The sequence below is a fragment of the Pongo abelii genome, chromosome X (assembly GCF_028885655.2).
Source record: "Pongo abelii isolate AG06213 chromosome X, NHGRI_mPonAbe1-v2.0_pri, whole genome shotgun sequence".
In the NCBI taxonomy this organism is placed as follows: Eukaryota; Metazoa; Chordata; class Mammalia; order Primates; family Hominidae; genus Pongo; species Pongo abelii.
Genome location: NC_072008.2, coordinates 82,474,639 through 82,496,669, shown reverse-complemented (window position 1 = coordinate 82,496,669; position 22,031 = coordinate 82,474,639). Strand labels below are relative to the sequence as shown.

General features: G+C 38.0%; 1 protein-coding gene across 12 annotated transcripts in view; it reads left to right on the top strand.

Annotated features, from left to right (window-relative positions):
• ATRX (ATRX chromatin remodeler) overlaps window positions 1–22,031 on the top strand; it is a 282,829-nt gene that overhangs the window by 244,799 nt on the left and 15,999 nt on the right. For all 12 annotated transcript variants that reach the window (XM_063721248.1, XM_024240521.3, XM_024240517.3 and 9 more), the window contains one exon: window positions 21,520–21,669. In XM_063721248.1, the coding sequence (XP_063577318.1) occupies window positions 21,520–21,669 (150 nt within the window). The remainder of the gene's footprint in view (window positions 1–21,519; window positions 21,670–22,031) is intronic.

Genomic DNA, 22,031 nt, shown 5'->3' with positions numbered 1-22,031 from the left:
TACTAAGACATTTCTTATATAATTACAGTACCATAAAATGAATAACTTCCTAATTCCTAACACCATCTCATAACACATCCATATTTCGATTACCCCAGACATCCATATTCCAATTACCCGACTTGTGTCCAAAGTGTCTTTTAGAGCTAGTTTGTTCATATCAAGTTCCATTCAAGTTGTATACACTGCATTTGGTGGTTATTTTCTTTAATTTTATTTTATGTGTATATATATATATATTTAATATTCTAAGTTCTGGGGTACATGTGCAGAATGTACAGTTTTGTTACATAGTTATACACATGCCATAGTGGTTTGCTATACCCATCAACCCATCACCTACATTAGGTATTTCTCCTAATGCTATCCCTCCCCTAGATCCCCACCCCTCAACAGGCCCCAGTGTGTGATATTCCCCTCCTTGCGTCCATGGGCTCTCGTTGTTCACCTCCCGCTTATGAGTGAGAACATGTGGTGTTTAATTTTCTATTCTTGTGTTAGTTTGCTGAGAATGATGGTTTGCAGTTTCATCCATGTCCCTGCAAAGGACATGAACTCGTCCTTTTTTATGGCTGCATAGTATTCCATGGTGTACATATGCCACATTTTCTTTATTCAGTCTGTCATTGATGGGCATTTGGGTTGGTTCCAAGTCTTTGCTGTTGTGAATGGTGCCGCAATAAACATACGTGTGCATGTATCTTTATAGTAGAATGATTTATAATCTTTTGGGTATATACCCAGTAATGGGATCGCTGAGTCAAAATGGTATTTCTGGTTCTAGATTCTTGAGGAATCGCCACACTGTCTTCCATAATGGTTGAACTAATTTACACTCCCACCAACAGTGTAAAAGCATTCCTATTTCTCCACATCCTCTCCAGCACCTGTTGTTTCCTGACTTTTTAATGATCGCCATTCTAACTGGCATGAGATGGTATTTCATTGTGGTTTTGATTTGCATTTCTCTAATGAGCAGTGATGATGAGCATTTTTTCATGTCTGTTGGCCACATACATGTCTTCTTCTGAGAAGTGTCTGTTCATATACTTTGCCCACTTTTTGATAGGGTTGTTTTTTTCTTGTAAATTTGTTTAAATTCTTTGTAGATTCTGGATATTAGCCCTTTGTTAGATGGATAGATTGCAAAAATTTTCTCCCATTCTATAGGTTGCCTGTTCACTCTGATGGTAGTTTCTTTTGCTGTGCAGAAGCTCTTTAGTTTAATTAGATCCCATTTCTCAATTTTGGCTTTTGTTGCCATTGCTTTTGGTTTTCTAGACATGAAGTCTTTGCCCATGTCCTGAATGGTATTGCCTAGGTTTTCTTCTAGGATTTTTATGGTTTTGATCTTATGTTTAAGTCTTTAATCCATATTGAGTTAATTTTTGTATAAGATGTAAGGAAGGGATCCAGTTTCAGTTTTCTGCATATGGCTAACCAGTTTTCCCAACACCATTTATTAAATGGGGAGTCCTTTCCCCATTGCTTCTTTGTGTCAGGTTTGTCAAAGATCAGATGGTTGTAGATGTCTGGTGTTATTTCTGAGGCCTCTGTTTTGTTCCATTGGTCTATATATTTGTTTTGATACCAGTACCATGCTGTTTTGGTTACTGGAGCCTTGTGGTATAGTTTGAAGTCAGGTAGCATGATGCCTCCAGCTTTGTTCTTTTTGCTTAGAATTGTCTTGGCTTTGCAGGCTCTTTTCTGGTTCCATTTGAAGTTTAGAGTAGTTTTTTCCATTTCTGTGAATAAAGTCAGTGGTAGCTTGATGGGGACAGCATTGAATATATAAATTACTTTGGTCAGTATGGCCATTTTCATGATATTGATTCTTCCTATCTTTCAGCATGGAATGTTTTTCCCTTTGTTTGTGTCCTCTCTTTATTTCCTTGAACAGTGGTTTGTAGTTCTCCTTGAAGAGGCCTTTCACATCCCTTGTAAGTTGTATTCCTAGGTATTTTATTCTCTTAGTAGTAATTGTGAATGGGACTTCACTCATGATTTGGCTCTCTGTTTGTCTGTTACTGGTGTATAGAAATGCTTGTGATTTTTGCACATTGATTTTGTATTCTGAGACTTTGCTGAAGTTGCTTATCAGCTTAAGGAGATTTTGGGCTGAGACGATGGGGTTTTCTAAATATACAATCATGTCATCTGCAAACAGACAATTTGACTTTCTGTTTTCCTATTTGAATACCCTTTATTTCTTTCTCTTGCCTGATTGCCTTGGCCAGAACTTCCAATACTATGTTGAATAGGAGTGATGATAGAGGGCATCCTTGTCTTGTGCTGGTTTTCAAAGGGAATGCATTTGGTTTTTGCCCATTCAGTATGATATTGGCTGTGGGTTTGTCATAAATAGCTCTTATTATTTTGAGATACGTTCCATCAATACCTAATTTATTGAGAATTTTTAGCATGAAGTGTTATTGACTTTTGTCAAAGGTCTTTTCTGCATCTATTGAGATAATCATATGGTTTTTGTCATTGGTTCTGTTTATATGATGGATTACATTTATTGATTTGCGTATGTTGAACTAGCCATGTATTGCAGGGATGAAGCTGACTTGATTGTGGTGGATAAGCTTTTTGATGTGCTGCGGGATTCAGTTTGCCAGTATTTTAGTGAGGATTTCATTGATGTTCATCAGGGATATTGGCCTGAAATTTTCTTTATTTGTTGTGTCTCTGCCAGGTTTTGGTATCAGGATGATGCTGGCCTCATAAAATGAGTTAGGGAGGATTCCCTCTTTTTCTATTGATTGGAATAGTTTCAGAAGGAATGGTACCAGCTCCTCTTTGTACCTCTGGTAGAATTCGGCTGTGAATCCATCTGGTCCTGGACTTCTTTTTGTTTGTAGGCTATTAATTACTGCCTCAATTTCAGAACTTGTTACTGGTCTATTCACGGATTCGACTTCTTCCTGGTTTAGACTTGGGAGGGTGCATGTGTCCAGGAATTCATCCATTTCTTCTAGATTTTCTAGTTTATTTGTGCCAAGGTGTTTTTAGTATTCTCTGATGGTAGTTTGTATTTCTGTGGGATCAGTGGTGATATCCCCTTGATCATTTTTTATTGCATCTATTTGATTCTTCTCTCTTTTCTTCTTTATCAGTCTGGCTAGCGGTCTATTTTGTTGATCTTTTCAAACAACCAGCTCCTGGATTCATTGATTTTTTGAAGGTTTTTTTGTGTCTCTGTCTCCTTCAGCTCTTCTCTGATCTTAGTTATTTCTTGTCTTCTGCTAGCTTTTGAATTTGTTGCTCTTGCTTTTCTAGTTCTTTTAATTGTGATATTAGGGTGTCAATTTTAGATCTTTCCTGCTATCTCTTGTGGGCATTTAGTGCTATAAATTTCCCTCTACACGCTGCTTTAAATGTGTCCCAGAGATTTTGATACGTTGTATCTTTTTTCTCATTGGTTTCAAAGAACTTCTTTATTTCTGCCTTAATTTTGTTATTTACCCAGTAGTCATTCAGGAGGAGGTTGTTCAGTTTCCATGTAGTTGTGCAGTTTTGAGTGAGTTTCTTAATCTTGAGTTCTGATTTGATTGCACTGTGGTCTGAGAGACTGTTTGTTATGATTTCCATTCTTTTGCATTTGCTGAGGGGTGTTTTACTTCCAATTATGTGGTCAATTTTAGAATAAGTGCAAGGAGTTGCTGAGAAGAATGCATTGTTCTGTTGATTTAGGGTGGAGAGTTCTGTAGATATCTATTAGGTCCATTTGGTCCAGAGCTGAGTTCAAGTCCTGAATATCCTTGTTAATTTTCTCTCATTGATCTGTCTCATATTGACAGTGGGGTGTTAAAGTCTCCCACTATTATTGTGTGGGAGTCTGAGTCTCTTTGTAGGCCTTTAAGAACTTGCTTTATGAATCTGGGTGCTCTTGTATTGGGTGCATATATATTTAGGATAGTTTCTCTTCTTGATGGATTGATCCTTTTACCATTATGTAATGCCCTTCTTTGTCTCTTTTGATCTTTGTTGGTTTAAAGTCTGTTTTATCCGAGATTAGCATTGCAACTCCTGCTTTTTTTTGCTTTCCATTTGTTTGGTAAATATTCCTCTGTCTCTTTGTTTTGAGCCTATGTGTGTCTTTGCAAGTGAGATGGGTCTCCTAAATACAGCACACCAGTGGGTCTTGATTCTATCGAATTTGTCAGTCTGTGTCTTTTAAGTGGGGGCATTTAGCCCATTTACATTTAAGGTTAATATTGTTGTGTTTGAATTTGATCTTGTCATTATGATTCTAGCTGGTTATTTTGCCCGTTAGTTGATGCAGTTTCTTCATAGCGTTGATGGTCTTTACAATTTGGCATGTTTTTGCAGTGTCTTCTACTGGTTGTTCCTTTCCATGTTTAGTGCTTCCTTCAGGAGCTCTTACAAGGCAGGCCTGGTGGTGATAAAATCTCTCAGCATTTGCTTGTCTGTAAAGGAATTTATTTCTCCTTCGCTTAGAAGCCTAGTTTAGCTGGATATGAAATTCTGGGTTGAAAATTCTTTTCTTTAAGAATGTTGAATATTGGCCCCCATTCTCTTCTGGCTTGTAGGATTTCTGCAGAGAGATCTGCTGTTAGTCTGTGGTGGTTGTTTCTCTTTGTTATGTCTCTTTTATTTTAGCGCATTCATTTTCTCACCCTCCATTCTGGATTTGTTTGTTTATTTCCTGATGGTGTTTGAACTTATTCTGCCTCTTATATGTTCTACCTCTTATATATTCTGTATACTAGAAATCAGAAATTAGATATGAAGGCTTGATTAGATTCATGACATACATTTTTGGCCAGAATATTTTATGAATGACATGTAAAAAGAGGTTAATATTTTTTTAAAAACCAGGATGGGAAAAGGAGTAATATATATATTGAGTGCTTATACTATCTACCTTTAAATATATTGTCTCATTTACTCCTTACAATAGCTCTGAGCTATAGATGATATTATTCCTTTGTAGTAAAGGATCGCCCAACTATTAAGGAGCAAAGTGGCTGGGTGCAGTGGCTCATGCCTGTAATCCCAGCACTTTAGGAGGCCGAGGCGGACGGATCACGAGGTCAAGAGATCGAGACCATTCTGGCCAACATGGTGAAGCCCTGTCTCTACTAAAAGTACAAAAATTAGTTGGGCGTGGTGGTGCTCACCTGTAATCCCAGCTACTCAGGAGGCTGAGGCAGGAGAATTGCTTGAACCCAGGAGACGGAGGTTGCAGTGAGCCGTGATCGCGCCACTGCACTCCAGCCTGGCGACAGAGTGAGACTCTGTATCAAAAAAAAAAAAAAAAAAAAAAAAAAAGGAGCAAAGTTAGCATTCAGAAAGAGAAGAAAAAAATCCAACAAGGCCCTTTACCTTTATGTAAACTTAAAAATTACTAACAAATCACTTAATGTCTGCGCCTTAGTCTCTGGTAAAGTAAGAGCAGCAAATTAACTTACTTCCAAAGTTTCTTATAGATCCAACATTATTTGATCCTCACAATTGCTCAGGCTACTGTGTTTTTCATTTTAGGTAATGAGAGGTGTCCTTTATGCATCAGCTAACTTTTTTAATTTAAAAATTTCTTTATAGATTTAGGGAGTACAAGTGCATTGTTTTTAAACAGATATATCGCACAATGGTGAAGTCTGGGTTTTTAGCATAACCATCACCTGAATAGTGTTAATTGTACGCAATACATAATTTCTTATCCCTCATCTCCCTCCTACCCTCCCACCTTTTGGAGTCTCTAGTGTCTGTTATTCCATTCTGTTTGTCCCTGTGTGCACATTGTTTAGCCCCCACTTGTAAGTGAGAATATGTAGTATTTGACTTTTTATTTCTGAGTTATTTCCTTAAGATAATGGCCTCTCTAGTTCCATCAATGTTGTTGCAAAAGACATGATTTCATTTATGTTTATGTCTGAGTAGTATTCCATGGTGTGTGTGTGTGTGTGTGTGTGTGTGTGTGTATACACACATTTCCTTTTTTATCCTTCAGCTTTTAAGTTCAGGGGCACATGTGCAAGATGTGCAGATTTACCTGGGTAAACGTGTGCCATGGTGGTTTGCTGTACAGATCACCTCAACACCTAAGTATTAAGCCCAGCATCTATTAGCTATTCTTCCTGATGCTCTCCCTCCCCTCAGCCCTCACCCCGACAGTCCCTAGCATGTGTTGTTCCCCTCAATGTGTTCATGTGTTCTCATCATTCAGCTCCCACTTATAAGTGAGAACATGCGCATACCACATTTTCTTTATCCAGTCATCCATTGATGGACATTTAGGCTGATTCCATGACTTTGCTATTGTGTATCTGCTAAGTTTTTAAAAAATACATATATATATTTTCAGGACAGGTAATAACTATTGGTCTTTCTAAAGTTATGACAGCCATATATCTAGGATTTTCTTGGACAACTCCAATATCAGATAATTTGTCCTGTCAAACATCTCCTCAATTTTTTATTAGAAAAACTTGGTTAGGGTGTAAAACACCTCTGTATAGAAATATGTTTTTTTTTAAGAGATAGAGTCTCACTGTGTTGCCCAGGCTGGTCTTGAACTCCTCAGCCCAAGCAATCCTCCTGCTTCAGCCTCCCAAGTTGCTGAGTCTACAGGCGTGCACCACCATGCCAGGCTCTTTTCTTTCTTTTTTTTTTCTTTTTAAGGTGAGGGTCAGCTTTCACACTATTAGAAAAGGTGTTAGAAATAATAGAAAGTGGTAAATAACACCAGTAGAGTTCTCCCAGAAGCCAGCCAAGAGAAGAGAGTATTTTGATGAAGAGAGTGATTAAATTCTGTCACATGTTACTGATGAGTAAGATAGGATCAGGTCTGAGAATTGACCAATTAGATTTAGTGACACAAAGGTTATTGGTAAACCAGGCACTGTACTAAGCACTTCATGTGTAGTATTTAATCTCTACAATAATCCCATGAAGTAGATGCTTAGTAGCCCATTTTATATACCAGAAGACTGAGGGTTCAGCAAGGTAACTTGCTCAAGGACAAAGGGCTAATAAGTGGTGGAACTAGGATTAAAATCTGCTTGAGACTCACTGTTCAATACAAGAGCCACTAGCTCCATATGGCTACTTACATTTACATTAAAATTCAGTTAAAAAATCAGTTTCTCCATCACATTAGTCACACTTCAGATACTCAGTAGTCACATGTGGCTTGTAGCTACTGTCTTGGATAGTGCAAACACAACATTTCCGTCGTTGCAGAGAGTACTATTAGAGAGCAGTATTCCAGAGCCTATGATCTTAATCACTACACCTAAAGCCTCCCAGTTGACAAAGTTACCACCTTTTTTTGGGTGTGTATGCGCGTGCGTGTGTGTGTGTGTAAGTATATATAATTTAAATCATTTCATTAAATTTACCTCTGAAATTCAAAAGTCTGAAACAGATCTTCTTTTTATCAAATAAGTTGATTGCAGAGATTATATTGGTGTTTACGTTTCAGGCAACCTGCTCATGAAATTATCCATTGTAGAGAGAAACCGTCCTTTAATTTTTTTCCCCATTTTCATTTAAAGTTCAGAAGAACATAACATGTTGGAATGATTAATGATTCTGAATTAATATAGATATTTGAATGTCACAGTATCTGTATATTAATATCCTAAAGTGGTGTTACTGTATTGGTTAGGTTGACTGATTCATACATGTAAGTCTTTTAACACTCCTGGAGTAAGAGTAGCAAGAAATTGAAGCTATGATCCTTTTAAGGGCTTAAGTAGGTGAATACCTCACTTTTGTCTCTTCCATTACTAGTGTTTGCATGACCAAGTTTTTTACATCAGATTTATTATTTTGGACCCTTAAAGGAATATAAATTGCAAGAGAGATTTTGATCAGTATAAGAATTGCTAGATGGCCTTCATAAAAAATGATGAGTTCATGTCCTTTGTAGGGACATGGATGAAACTGGAAACCATCATTCTCAGCAAACTATCGCAAGGACAAAAAGCCAAACACATGTTCTCACTCATAGGTGGGAATTGAACAATGAGAACACATGGACACAGGAAGGGGAACATCACACACCGGGGACTGTTGTGGGGTGGGGGGCGGGGGGAGGGATAGCATTAGGAGATATACCTAATGCTAAATGACCAGTTAATGGGTGCAGCACACCACCATGGCACATGTATACATATGTAACCAACCTGCACATTGTGCACATGTACCCTAAAACTTAACGTGTAATAATAATAATTAAAAAAAAAAGAATTACTAGATGGCCTTATTTATTTCCTTTTTTATTATTGTACTTCTTATCTTTTATTAATGTTTTCTTTCTCTAAGATATAATTTGAAAGCCAGGCATGGTGGCACACCCCTGTAGTCCCAGCTACTCAGGAGACTGAGGCAGGAGGATTGTTTGAGCTCAGGGGTTCGAGGCTATGCAGTACATAATCACACCTATGAATAGCCTCTGCATTCCAGCCTGGGCAACATAGCGAGCCTCTGTCTCTTAAAAAACAAAAGATGTGGCCAGGCATGGTGACTAACACCTGTAATCCCAGCACTTTGGGAGGCTGAGGTGGGAGGATCACTTGAGGTCAGGAGTTCAAGACCAGCTTGGACAACATGGTAAAACCCTGTATCTACAAAAATACAAAAAAAAAAAAAAACACACACACACACACAAAATATTAGCCAGGCATGTGGTGGTGGCAGGCGCCTGTAATCCCAGCTACTTGGGAGGCTGAGCCAAGATAATTGCTTGTACCCAGGAGGCAGAGGTTGCAATGAGCTGAGATTGCGCCACTGCACTCCAGCCTGGGTGACAGAGTGAGACTCTGTCTCAAAAAAAAAAAAAGACATAATTTGAACTGCTAAATAGCTGCTTTCATTCCTATTTCATATCTTCTGTTTCCTTTTTACATTGCAGCTATAATTGAGTTAGAGAATGTAACAGTGTTTGTGAAATGTTAACTCAAGATTGTGTAGAATGAACATTGAGTTTCGATTCAGGCTATACTTGGAAAGCTGCAACCTCTAGAATGTCACTGCAGTCATATAAAATCTAGAATGATGACTTTCTACCTCACAGTGGCATGTGGCATATGTAATAGTTGTAATGGATATCCAATTTTTAAAGGTAAATTGCTAAATACAGTATCTAGTTCTTTAAGTGTTAAGGAGAAAACATTCTTATCAAAGGAGACTTTTACCTTCCACCTAAGTCATTTTGGCAGGCCTGCCTTTTCTTTCATTTAAAGTGATAAGTTCTGTAGTTGTCACTTTCTTATTCATACCAACAATTTGAGAATCTGGATATATTTATAAATGCTCTTTGGCAAAGGTTATGTGCTCGTGACCAAAAAATCTGATACAAGGTGTTCTGTGAATTTCATTCAATAAGCTCTCTAGTTACTTATCAAATTCACTGCATTTTTTCCTGCGTAGTTTGGGAAGAAAGAGCCTTCAAATTTGAAAGTAGAGGCTTTTTGAACAGGAATATTAAATTTCTTTACTAAGAAGCTAGATTTATTTAAGCAATAAAAGGAATTTTTCATAGCTTTTTGAGTGGGTCATGTGGCAGTTAAGTATTCTGGTGATTTTATTTCCAGATATTATAAAACTCAAATTCAAAGTAATGGCAAGCAAAATATTTTTGAAACGTGGCAAACCCCCTCCCTTACCCCCAGGCAAAGCCTTGATTATTTTTTTAGATATTTTATTTTCAAGGTTGAATTTCAGAATTAATTAGATGGGAATTTTTCTCAGCTTGCCAAATACTTTAAACTTCTAAGTAAATTAACTTAAACTTTTAATTTATCATTAATTTTGTTTTATTAATTGAACTAGTCGTTTTAAAAGCTTAAACTAATTTAGATTGTGAGCTAGAATATAGACCTCGCTTTTCCCTGTGTATAAGCTTTTTCACTTATTTAAGGAAAAAAAAGTTTAGACAAAGAAAAGTAAAGGTACACATTTGGATGTAATTTAAATCTCATTTTGATGACTGTTGGCCTAGTGATTATAGATTCTGTTCCAGTATTGTTTTCAATAATAGTGTTACTCTAGCAACTAATATAAATGCATGCTTTTACAGGATAAAACAAAAACCTTTCCACCAGTTGTGCTGTGTATTGGGATGAAATTTTCTTTATTAACTTTTATAACTTGCTCTGGACTTTGCAAAACTGTTTTTTCCCAAAGAAATAATCTGAAGATCCTGTTACAAATACTTTTTTGTCCTCTTAATTTCATTATTTGTTTCTTATATTGATAGTATGCTGCTATTAATTTAAAAGGGGAAGATTTAGAAACAGTTTGTATCAGAAATCCTTTATCTTTTTTCTCTTATTCATGTCTTACATAGCACTCTGGAGGAAAGAAAGACTTCTGCCTTCCTGCTTATGAACGACATAAATGATTTTCAATTTAAAAAACCAGTTAACTTACTTGCACGGTCTTTTCTTTGTTAAAATGAAAATTATGGAAAGCATGCTTATCTTTAGTCTTTGAATATTTTTGGCATAATCATATAAAGAAGTGATTGAAATACATTGAACTTTATTCATTAACCGTTGTTCACAGATTTGGTAATAAAAACTGGAAGCAGTCTTAATGTTTTAATAAACTCTTAAGTAAGGGAATGATTAAAGAGATGATAAAGTATAACTGTATAAGCACTGTGCAGCTATTAGAAATGATGAAGGGTTGGATTTGATGTAAAGTGATATCCACGGGAAGGTATTAAGAGATAAGAGTATGTTTCAAAACTACATATACTTCAATTCCATATTTTTCCTTTCAACTTTTAAGTTCCAGAATACATGTGCAGCTTTGTTATGTAGGTAAACGTGTGCCATGGTGGTTTACTGCACAGATCATCCCATCACCCAGGTATTAAGCTCAGCATCCATTAGCTATTCTTCCTGAAGCACTCCCTCCCCCAACCCCCTACAGGTGCCAAGTGTGTGTTGTCCCCCTCCATGTGTCCATGTGTTCTCATCGATCAGGTCCCACTTTATAAGTGAGAACATGTGGGGTTTGGTTTTCTGTTCCTTCATTAGTTTGAGAATAATAGCTTCCATCTCCATCCATGTCCCTGCAAAAGACATGATCTTGTTCCTTTTTATGGCTGCATAGTGTGTATATGTACCGTCTGGTATATGTACCACATTTTCTTTATCCAGTTTATCATTGATGGGCATGTAGGTTGATTCCATGACTTTGCTTTTGTAAATAGTGCTGCAGTGAACATACGCATGCATGTATGTTTATAATACAATGGTTTCTATTCCTTTGGGTATATACCCAGTAATGGGATTGCTGGGTCAAATGTTATTTCTGCCTCTAGGTCTTTGAGGAATCGCCACACTGTCTTCCACAATGGTTGAACACCAACAGTATAAAAGTGTTCTTTTTCTCCACAACTTTTCCAGCATCTGCTGTTTTTTTGACTTTTTAATAATAGCCATTCTGATTGACATCAGATGGTATCTCATTGTGGTTTTGATTTGCATTTCTCTAACGATCAGTGATGATGAGCTTTTTTTCATATGTTTATAGGCCACAAGTATGTCTTCTTCTGAGAAATGTCTGTTCATGTCCTTTGCCTACTTTTTAATGGGGTTGTTTCTTTCTCATAGATTTGTTTAAATTTCTTGTAGATTCTGGCTATTACACCTTTGTGATATGGATAGATTGCAAACGTTTTCTTCCATTTTGTAGGTTGTCTGTTCACTCTGATGATCGTTTCTTTTGCTGTGCAGAAGCTTTTTAGTTTAATTCGATCCCATTTGTCAATTTTAGCTTCTGTTGCAATTGCTTTTGGTGTTTTTCTCATGAAATCTTAGCCCATGCCTATGTCCTGAATGGTATTGCCTAGATTTTCTTCTGGGGTTTTTATAGTTTGGAGTTTTAAATTTCAGTCTGTAATCCATCTTGAGTTAAATTTTGTATATGGTGTAAGGAAGGGTTCTAGTTTCAGTTTTCTGCATACGGCTTGCCTGTTCTCCTAACACCACTTATTAAATAGGGAACCCTTTCCCCACTGCTTGTTTTGGTCAGGTTTGTCAAAGAGCAGATGGCTGTAGGTGTGCAGTCTTATTTCTGGGTTCTCTATTCTATTCCATTCCATTGGTCGACGTGTCTGTTTTTGTACCAGTACCATGCTGTTTTGGTTACTGTAGGCTTGTGGTATAGATAAAATCAGGTAGCATGATGCCTCCAGCTTTGTTCTTTTTGCTTAGGATTCATTGGCTATTTGGGCTCTTTTTTGGTTCCATATGAATTTTCAAATAGTTTTGTTTTTTTTTTCTAATTCTGTGAAGAATTGTCAATGGTAGTTTAATGGGAGTAGCATTGAATCTGTAAGTTACTTTGGGAAGTATGGCCATTTTCACACTATTGATTCTTCCTATCCATGAGCATGGAATGTTTCTCTATTTGTTTCCTCTCTGATTTCTCTGAGCAGTGGTTTGTTGTTCTTCTTGAAGAGGTCTTTCGCTTCCCCCTTGCTAGCTGTATTCCTGGGTATTTTATTCTCTCTGTAGCAATTGTGAATGGGAGTTTATTCATGATTTGGCTCTCTGCTTGCCTGTTGTTGGTATATAGGAATGCTAGTAATTTTTACACATTGATTTTATATCCTGAGAATTTGCTGAAGTTTCTTATCAGCTTAAGAAGCTTTTGGGCTGAGACAGTGGGGTTTTCCAGCTATAGGGACATGTCATCTGCAAACAAAGATAATTTGACTTCCTCTCTTCCTATTTGAATATGCTTTATTTCTTTCTCTTACCTGATTGCCCTGGCCAGGACTTCCAATACTACATTGAATAGGAGTGGTGAGAGAAGGCATCTTTGTCTTGTGCCAGTTTTCAAGGGGAATGCTTCCAGCTTTTGCCCATTTGGTATGATATTGGCCGTGGGTTTGTCATATATTGCTCTTATTATTTTGAGGTATGTTCCTTCAATGCCTAGTTTATTGAGAGTTTTAAACAATGAAGACATGCTCAATTTTATTGAAGATGTTTTTTGCATCTATTGAGATAATCATGTGGTTTTTATGTTTAGTTCTGTTTATGTGATGAATCACATTTATTTATTTGCATATGTTGAACCAACCTTGCATTCCAGGGATGACGCCAACTTGATCGTGGTGGATAAGCTTTTTGATGTGCTGCTGGTTTCATTCAGTTTGCCAGTATTTTATTGAGGATTTTTTTGCATCAATGTTCATCAAGGATATTGGCCTGAAGTTTTCTTTTTTTGTTGTATCTCTGCCAGGTTTTCATATCAGGATGATGCTGGCCTCATAGAATGAGTTACAGAGGAGTCTTTCCTCTGTAATTTTTGGAATAGTTTCAGTATTCAGCTCCTCTTTGTACCTGTGGTAGAATTCGGCTATGAATGCATCTGGTCCTGGGCTTTTTTTGGCTGGTAGGCTATTTATTACTGCCTCAATTTCGGAACATGTTACTAGTCTATTCACAGATTCAGTTTTTTCCTGGTTCAGCCTTGGAGGGTGTGTTTGTCCAGGAAATTGTCCGTTTCTTCTGGATTTTCTAGTTTATATGCGCAGAGGTGTTTATATTATTCTCTGATGGTTGTTTGCATTTCTGTGGGGTCAGTGGGGATGTCCCGCTTATTTCTGATTTTATTTTTTATTTGATTTTTATTTGATTTGATTCTTCTTTCTTTTCTTCATTAGCCTAGCTAGTGGTCTAACCATTTTATTAATTTTTTTAAGAAACCACCTCCTGGATTTGTTGATTTTTTTTTTTTTTTTTTTTTTTTTTTTTTTTAGGGGTTTTCCATGTCTGTTTCCTTCAGCTCAGCTCTGATCTTAGTTATTTCTTGTCTTCTGCTAGCTTTGGGGTTTGATTGCTCTTGGTTCTCTAGTTCTTTTAGTTGAGATGTTTGGTTGTTAACTTGAAATCTTTCTTGTTTTGTTTTGTTTTGTTTGTTTGTTTGTTTGTTTGTTTTGAGACGGAGTCTCACTCTGTTGCCCAGGCTGGAGTACAATGGCACGATCTCAGCTCACTCCAACCTCCGCCTCCTGGATTCAAGGGATTCTCCTGCCTCAGCCTCCCAGGTAGCTGGGATTACAGGCACCTGCCACCACGCCTGGCTAATTTTTTGTATTTTTTAGTAGAGATGGGGTTTCACCATGTTGGCCAGGCTGGTCTCGAACTACTGACCTCAAGTGATTCACCCGCCTCAGCCTCCCAAAGTGCAGGGATTACAGGTGTGAGCCACTGCGCCCAGTCTTTGTAGCTTTTCGATGTGGGCATTTTAGTGCTATAAATTTCTCTCCCAGAGATTCTGATGTGTTTTCTCTTTGTTCACATTAGTTTCAAAAAACTTCTTGATTTCTACCTTAATTTCATTATTTACCCAAGAGTCATTAAGGAGCAGGTTGTTCAATTTCCATGTAGTTCTGTGGTTTTGAGTGGATTTCTTATTCTTGAGTTCTAATTTGATTGTGCTGTGGTCTAAGAGACTGTTACAATTTCAGTTCTTTTGCATTTGCTGAGGAGTATTTTCCTATTATGTGATAAATTTTAGAGTATGTGTTGTGTGGCAATGAGAATGTATATTCTGTTGTTTTTGGGTGAAGAGTTCTGTAAATATCTATCAGGTCCACATGATGCAGAGCTGAGTTCAGGTCCTGAATATCTTCGTTAATTTTCTGTCTCAGTGATCTAATATTGTCAGAGGGGTGTTAAACTCTCCCACTATTATTATATGGGAGTCTAATTCTCTTTGTAGGTCTCTAAGAACTTGCTTTATGAATCTGGGTGCTCCTATATTGTGTGCATATATATTAAGGATAGTTAGCTCTTCTTGATGAATTGAACCCTTTACCATTATGTAATGTTTGTCTTTGTCTTTTTTGATCTTTGTTGTATTAAAATCTGTTTTGTCAGAAACTAGGATTGCTACCCCTGCTTTTTCCTGTTTTCCATTTGCTTGGTAAATTTTCTTGCATCCCTTTATTTTCAGCCTGTGGGTATCTTTGCACATGAGATGGGTCTCTTGAAGACACCATACTGATGGGGCTTGACTCTTTATCCAACTTGCCATTCTGTGTCTTTTAATTTGGGCAGTTAGCCCATTTCCACTTAAGGTTAGTACTGTTATGTGTGAATTGGATCCTGTCATCATGATGCTAGCTGGTTATTTTGCAGACTTGTTTGTGTGGTTGCTTCATAGTGTCACTGGACTGTGTACTTCAGTGTATTTTTTAGTGGCTGATAATGGTTTTTTCTTTCCATATTTAGTGCTTCCTTCAGGACCTCTTGCAAGGCAGGCCTGCTAGTGATGAATTCCCTCAGCATTTGCTTGTCTAAATAGGATCTTATTTCTCCTTTGCTTATGAAGCTTAGTTTGGCTGTATATGAAATTCTGGGCTGGAATTTCTTTTATTTAAGAATGTTGAATATTGGCTCCTAATCTCTTCCAGCTTACAGGTTTTCCGCTAAGAGGTCTGCTATTAGTCTGATGGGCTTCCTTTTGTGTAAGTGACCTGGACTTTCTCTCTGGCTGTCCTCAACATTTTTTCTTTCATTTCGAACTTGGATAATCTGATGATTATGTGTCTTGGGGTTGATCTTCTCGTGGAATATCTTACTGGGGTTCTCTGCATTTCTTGAATTTGAATTTTGGCCTGTCTTGCTAGGTTGTGGAAGTTCTCCTCGATGATATCCTAAAGTATGTTTTCCAGCTTGGTTCCATTCTCCCTGTCAGTTTTAGGGACCCCAGTCAGTCGTCAGTTTGGTCTCCTTACATAATCCCATAATTCTCAGAGGTTCATTCCTTTTCATTCTTTTTTCTCTATTCTTGTCTGCCTGTCTTATTTCAGAAAGATAGTCTTCCAGCTTTAAGATTCTTTCCTCACCTTGGTCTCTTCTGCTATTGATAGTTTGCATTGTGAAGTTCTCATGTTGTGTTTTTCAGCTCCATCAGGTTGGTTATGTTCTTCTCTAAACTGGCTATTCTTGCTATCAGCTCCTGTATTGTTTTATCATGATTCTTAGCTTCTTTGCCTTGGGTTAAAACATGCTTTTTTTAGCCCAGCGATATTTGTTATTACTCACCTTCTGAAGTATATTTCTGTTATTTCATCCTTCTCAGCCTCAGCGCAGTTCTGTGCTCTTGCTGGAGAGGTGTTGCAGTCATTTGGAGGAGAAAAGGCACTCTGGCTTTTTGAGTTTTCAGCATTTATGCATTGATTGTTTCTCATCTTTATGGGCTTATCTTCTTTGATCCTTGAGGTTGCTAACCTTTGAATGGGTTTTCTTTGGGTGCCTTTTTTGTTGTTGTTGACATGGCTGTTGTTGTTTTCTGTTTGTTTTTCTTTTAACAATCACGCCACCCTACTGTAGGGCTCCTGTGGTTAGCTGGGGGTCTTCTCCAGACCCCAGTTTCCTCAGCTTCTCCAGCACTTGCAGGAGGTGGCTGGCAACCTGCCCTGGAAGATCTCACCCAGTCAGGAGGGATGGGATCAGGGACCCACCCACTGAAGCAGTCTGGTTGCTTCTTGGTAGAGCAGGTGTGTTGCACTGGGGTGGACCCTTTTCTTCCTCTGTACCACCTGTATTCTCCATAGCCAGCAAGCTGGAATGGCTGATTTAACAGAAGCACAGAGATGGCTGCTGGCCCTCCCGTGGGGAGCTCCCTCCCATGGAGAGATCAGATCTCTGTCTGCAGGAGTGGGTCGGGGCCTGTCAAAGCAGCAGTCTGGCTACAATCTGGCAAGGCAGCTGCACTGCGCCTTGTGGGGGGGGAGGAGGGGGTGCTCCTTGTCTGGGTAGTCTGCACTCTCCACAATGGGGAGGCTGGAACAACTGAGTCCCCAGAAACCACAGAGATATGAGCCGCCGCCGCCCCCCCCCCCACCGCCCCCCCGCCACGCCCAGCTCCCTCCCAACGAGAGATCAGATCTCTGACCCTGCATGGGAAGTCCTGCTCATTTTGGAGTGGGTCTGTCTGGTTAAAGAAGCAGTCTGGCCCCCTTATCTGGCAAGGCCACTGCACTGCGCTGTGGGCGGCCCCTCCTCCTCTGGGCCGTGTCCACTCTTCACAGCTGGCAGGCTGTATTGGCTATTTCCCCTGAATTGCAGAGATGGCGACCGCCCCTCCCCCTGGAACTTGGTCTTGTCTCAGGCGGACTTCAGCCCTTTGCTGTTGGCTAGCTGAGATTCCAAGCCAGTGGGTCTTAGCCTGTGAGGTGCGATGGAAATGGGGCCTGCCGAGCCATGCTGCTTGGCTCCCTGTATTCAGACCCCTTCCTAGGGATGTATATGGATGGATTTTACGCCTTGGCGGGGATCCCAGGGCAGGAGCATGCAAAACTTCCAGATCTCTGTGTGCGCCTGAGCTGCTGTTTTTCTGAGACTCCACACAGCTCTGTGTATCAGATCCAAGGTCCTGGTGGAATGGGTTCACAACGGGATCTCCTGCTCCGCATGTTGCAAAGATCCATGGGAGAAGCGTGGTGGCTTCCTGAGCGGGTTGCACAATCACTCACTGCCTCCCCTGGCTGGGGGTGGGGGTTCTTTTTGCTCCACGTGGCTCCTGGATGGGCGTAGCCCTTCTCATTGCTCTCTGTGCTTTTTGCCTATTCAGTCCCAATGTGAGAACCTGGATATTTCATTTGAAGGTGTTGGATTCATTCACCCCTTTTCATGCCTCTCTGTGAGTGCCACAGACCACAGCTGCTTCTCATCAGCCATCTTGCCCTTTGTCCAGTTCCATTTTTATGCAAAGGTGTGTGTGTGTAAATGTGTGGAGGAATAAAATAACAAATGGTACTGGTAGTTATTTCCTGGTTTGTAATTGGATATTAGTATTGTTTGCATTTCTTTGTTTTGTTCGGTTCTTTGAAAAGAGGGATTATAGTAGCCAGGATGGAGGTAATGTTTTAGGCAAAAAATCTGAAACGTTTTAAGATAGAAAACAAACAAATTCACATGTACTTTTCCTGTGACTTACATTGGCATTTCAGTTGACTGTAAGTCAAAAGGAAAGTTATTGCATCATTAGAGGCTGATCCTTCACCATAACCTGACCTTAGACAGTCATGTCTGACTTGATAGGATAGGTTTTAAATCTGGAATTAGTGGGGTGAATACATTAAAGGGGCTTAGAAATGGCATTTCTCAAAATAAGTGTCTCCTGAAGATGAAAATGGTAAAATAGTGCATGGTATTATTTTCAGGTATAGTATAAGCATGAACTGGCCTTTCACAAGTTTGTATTGAGACTTGTCATTGTTTCAGTTTTTATGTTTTCTTTTATTAAATTAACATGCTTGTTTTAAAAAGTTCAAAAAGTACAAAAGTACTTTTAGGTTCAGTGGCTCATGCCTGAAATCCCAGCACTTTGGGAAGCCGAGGCAGGTGGATCACTTGAGGTCAGGAGTTCGAGACCAGCCTGGCCAACTTGGTGAAACTCTGTCTCTACTAAAAATACAAAAATTAGCCATGTGTGGTAGCGAGTACCTGTAGTCCCAGCTACTCGGGAGGCTGAGGCAGGAGAATCGCTGGAACCTGGGAGGTGGAGTTTGCAGTGAGCACTGTATTCCAGCCTGGGCAATAGTGAGACTCTGTCTCTAAATAAATAAATAAAAGTTAAAAAGTGCTAAAAGTAAGAAAATAGACATAAGTTCCCGCTCCCCTGGAATCTTTCATTGAATTATCTTTTTTTATCTAAGGGAATAGTTCTGGGAAGTAGAGGAACTGTATCTCAATAAAACAGACATTCTTTGTGGTGTGATAGAATCATCACTGCATAGGAGCCAGGAAATTTAGTTTCCAGTCCCAGGTAGTCCTTAGCTGTATAGTCGGAAAAAGTTACTTTGCCTCTCTGGGCCTCGATTTCTACCAATTCTGTGATGACATAGTTGGACTTAGAAATTATAGGATGCTAAGGACTGACTTAATAAAGCTTTCCTGGTATCTCAGACATTTTTTAAAAGGCTGTATATGAGTTTGTGTATATGTGTATGTGCACATGCATTTCTGGAAAGGCTTCCCCTCCAACCATTAAAGATATAATTAATGTTATAAATTGTGGTGTTTATAATTGAGAAATAAATATCACACTTGACAGTGTTTATTTCCAAAGAATTGGGTATTTTCATGCTTTTGTTTATTCCTGGTATTTTCATATCATCCTGTTACACATGTGAGCAGAGAATGTGTGTATCATCCATATTTAATTTAATTTACAGTCATAGCTAGACTAAGTTATTATCCAATGTTATTGAGAGAATCAGTAGCACAGATAGAAATGAATTAGTTCCTAGTATACAGTTTTCTTGGCCTTTCTCTTAACCAGTTTGCTTTCTTAGAGAAATGAACTGATCTGACTATGATTAAGATCATTTATTGCTAGACAGAAGTAAAATTAGAGATTATCCATAGAACATTTTAATCTTGTAATTTATTTGGTGTGTTGTAGAACACCTGACTTTTCTCATTGTATTTGGTAAATGTGTTAAAAATGTTAGTCAATGTTATCTGGTTTTATTATTTTATCTCTTGAGTCGTGTTTGGTATGTATGTGTTGGGGGGGTGGGCATAGGAGTTACACATTTAAGAAAGCCTATCTTTTAGTAGAATAAATTAATGCAGATTGGCCTGTCTTCCTGCCTGCCTGGTCAGTAACAGTGGACTTTGGAGATTGATCTAGTGATGATAAACCTATTGTATGTGGCATAAGCCAGAGAAGTCAGCTTTGATAGCAAGTTTCTACATTGGCATGAGAGAGAAGCATTTAGTTAACATTTCAAAGTAACTAAGCCTGTTAGCATCCATGTATTCTATCAGTAGACTTTATTGAGTCCTGTCATTTGTATGGTCTTTTATTGTTTTTTGTTTTCAACAAAGGAAATAGCACACACATGTATCTCAAAATGGATTATACCTGTTGTAATCTCAGTATTTTGGGAGATCAAGGTGGGAGGATCACTTGAGGCCAGGAATTTGAAATCAGCCTGGGAAACATACTGAGATCCTATGTCTACGAAATTTTTAAAATTAGCCAGGTACAGTGGTATGCATCTGTAGTCCTAGCTACTCGGGAGGCTAAGGCAGGAGAATCACTTGAGCCCAGGAGTTCAAGGCAGCAGTGATCTATGATCAAACCACTGCACTCCAGCTTGGGTGACAACACGGGACCCTATCTAAAAAAAAAAAAAAAAAAAAAAAAAAAGAATTATAAAGTCTCTATTATGGTTGTATCTATTAAGAATATCAGTTCTGTTAAGAAAGGAAATGATTGTTTCAAATGTTTATTGGGGTAGCAAGATAAAAAGTTGTTTACAAGATATTAAATATCAGAATATTTGGAATTAGTGTCAGTATTTGCTATTATATAGAAAAAAAAACCTAGGGCCTCATGACTTGAATTTTTCATCTTGAGTTATTTAATACACATTTGAGTTCTTACCACTTTATGGACCCTATACTCAAGGTGTGTAAAGGCATAATTATTTTCAAATGTGTGCTTTGTCTATGCAAAAATTTATGAGTGCATTAAGCATCACTAGATGCAGATTAAATTTGAATTCAGTGTGCTGTATGTATACCTCCACTACCTTCATTTGATCAGTAATTCACAATTTGGAAAGTGTGTTCTAGGAAAACTTGTTAAAAGCTGTGGAAAATCCTTCTGTAAAGTGAATTAATTTGCCTTTTATAGATCCAGGTTTTCATATGTGATTTCTTAATGAACAACTTGTGAATATTTTAAATTTATTAAAAGTAACATATCTGTAATTCACTTTAAACCCCCACCCCATCTATCTTTGTGTCTCACTCTCACAGTCATAATTACAGAGAGCAGGAGTTTAGTTGTTCTTACTGAGTATATAAATGATCCCAATTTTTAAGCTTTTAATTTTTTAATCTTAAAAGACTGGCTTAAGATACCATGATTTCTTTAAACTATATATACTATGATAATAAATTGAAAAATGTATATCAATTTAAATTTGACCCATGGGTCTTTACAGTGTAATTTAACATTTACCTTCCTGCAGTTGGAATATAAAGGCTATATGTTTCAGTTAAACTGTCCTATAACTGTTTCGATTAATTTAGATTAGTTTTTTGTTAATATAGTGGTTGGCAGTTAAAATGATTGTGAAAATAAAGTTATTTATGATGTATAAATAGGAGTAGCCTTGATTTCTAGCACAAGCATCCAATATAATCACTAATTTAAGCAGACATGTTAGCATTTATCAACTCAGAATTAAGCACAAAATAAAATGCATGTGAAAAAAATGTTAAGTTGGTGGAAAGACCTTGAAATCTGAAAAGTGGTAATTAAAAAACAATGGAATGCCTAAAACATACTGTATAAACATGAAAGTCTTACATAAGAGGCTGGTGTTACATGTTTTGTTGCTGTTTTTTAGGTAATCTGTCATATATATCAGAAATATATATAGCAATCAGGTTTTAGTTTCTAGTACAGTTGACCATAGAACTATGGAGATATTATACTATCCAGAGGGGAAAAATAATTGTCTCTTATTTCAACCCCTCTAAACAGGATACCATACTTGCAGAACTCCTTCAGATACATAAAGAACACATTGTAGGATATCATGAACATGATTCTCTTTTGGACCACAAAGAAGAAGAGGAGTTGACTGAAGAAGAAAGAAAAGCAGCTTGGGCTGAGTATGAAGCAGAGAAGAAGGTAGTTGATGCAAAATGCGTTTTTGTTTTTGTTATGTTAGTGATTTGAAAGAGCAATGAAGAAGAAAAGGGTCACGTTTGAAACAGGTAATAATAATGTAGTGGGTTTTAGGAACACAGTCCCCAATTACAAGAATCTCTTTATGGGTTGGTTTCAGCTACCTTTAGTGGTAGAGTAGGAGGAGAAGACAGAAGAAAACAGTTTACGCTTAAAGAGTAGTAATCCCATTTCTGCCTAGTATTTGTTGAATTGAGAAATGAGTGGGAAGCCATATATTTAGCATCACTAACCTCCCATCAGTACCCTCTCTGTAGTAACAAACATCCAGGAGCTTAGTGTTTGGAGGTTGTAGTAAATGTAGC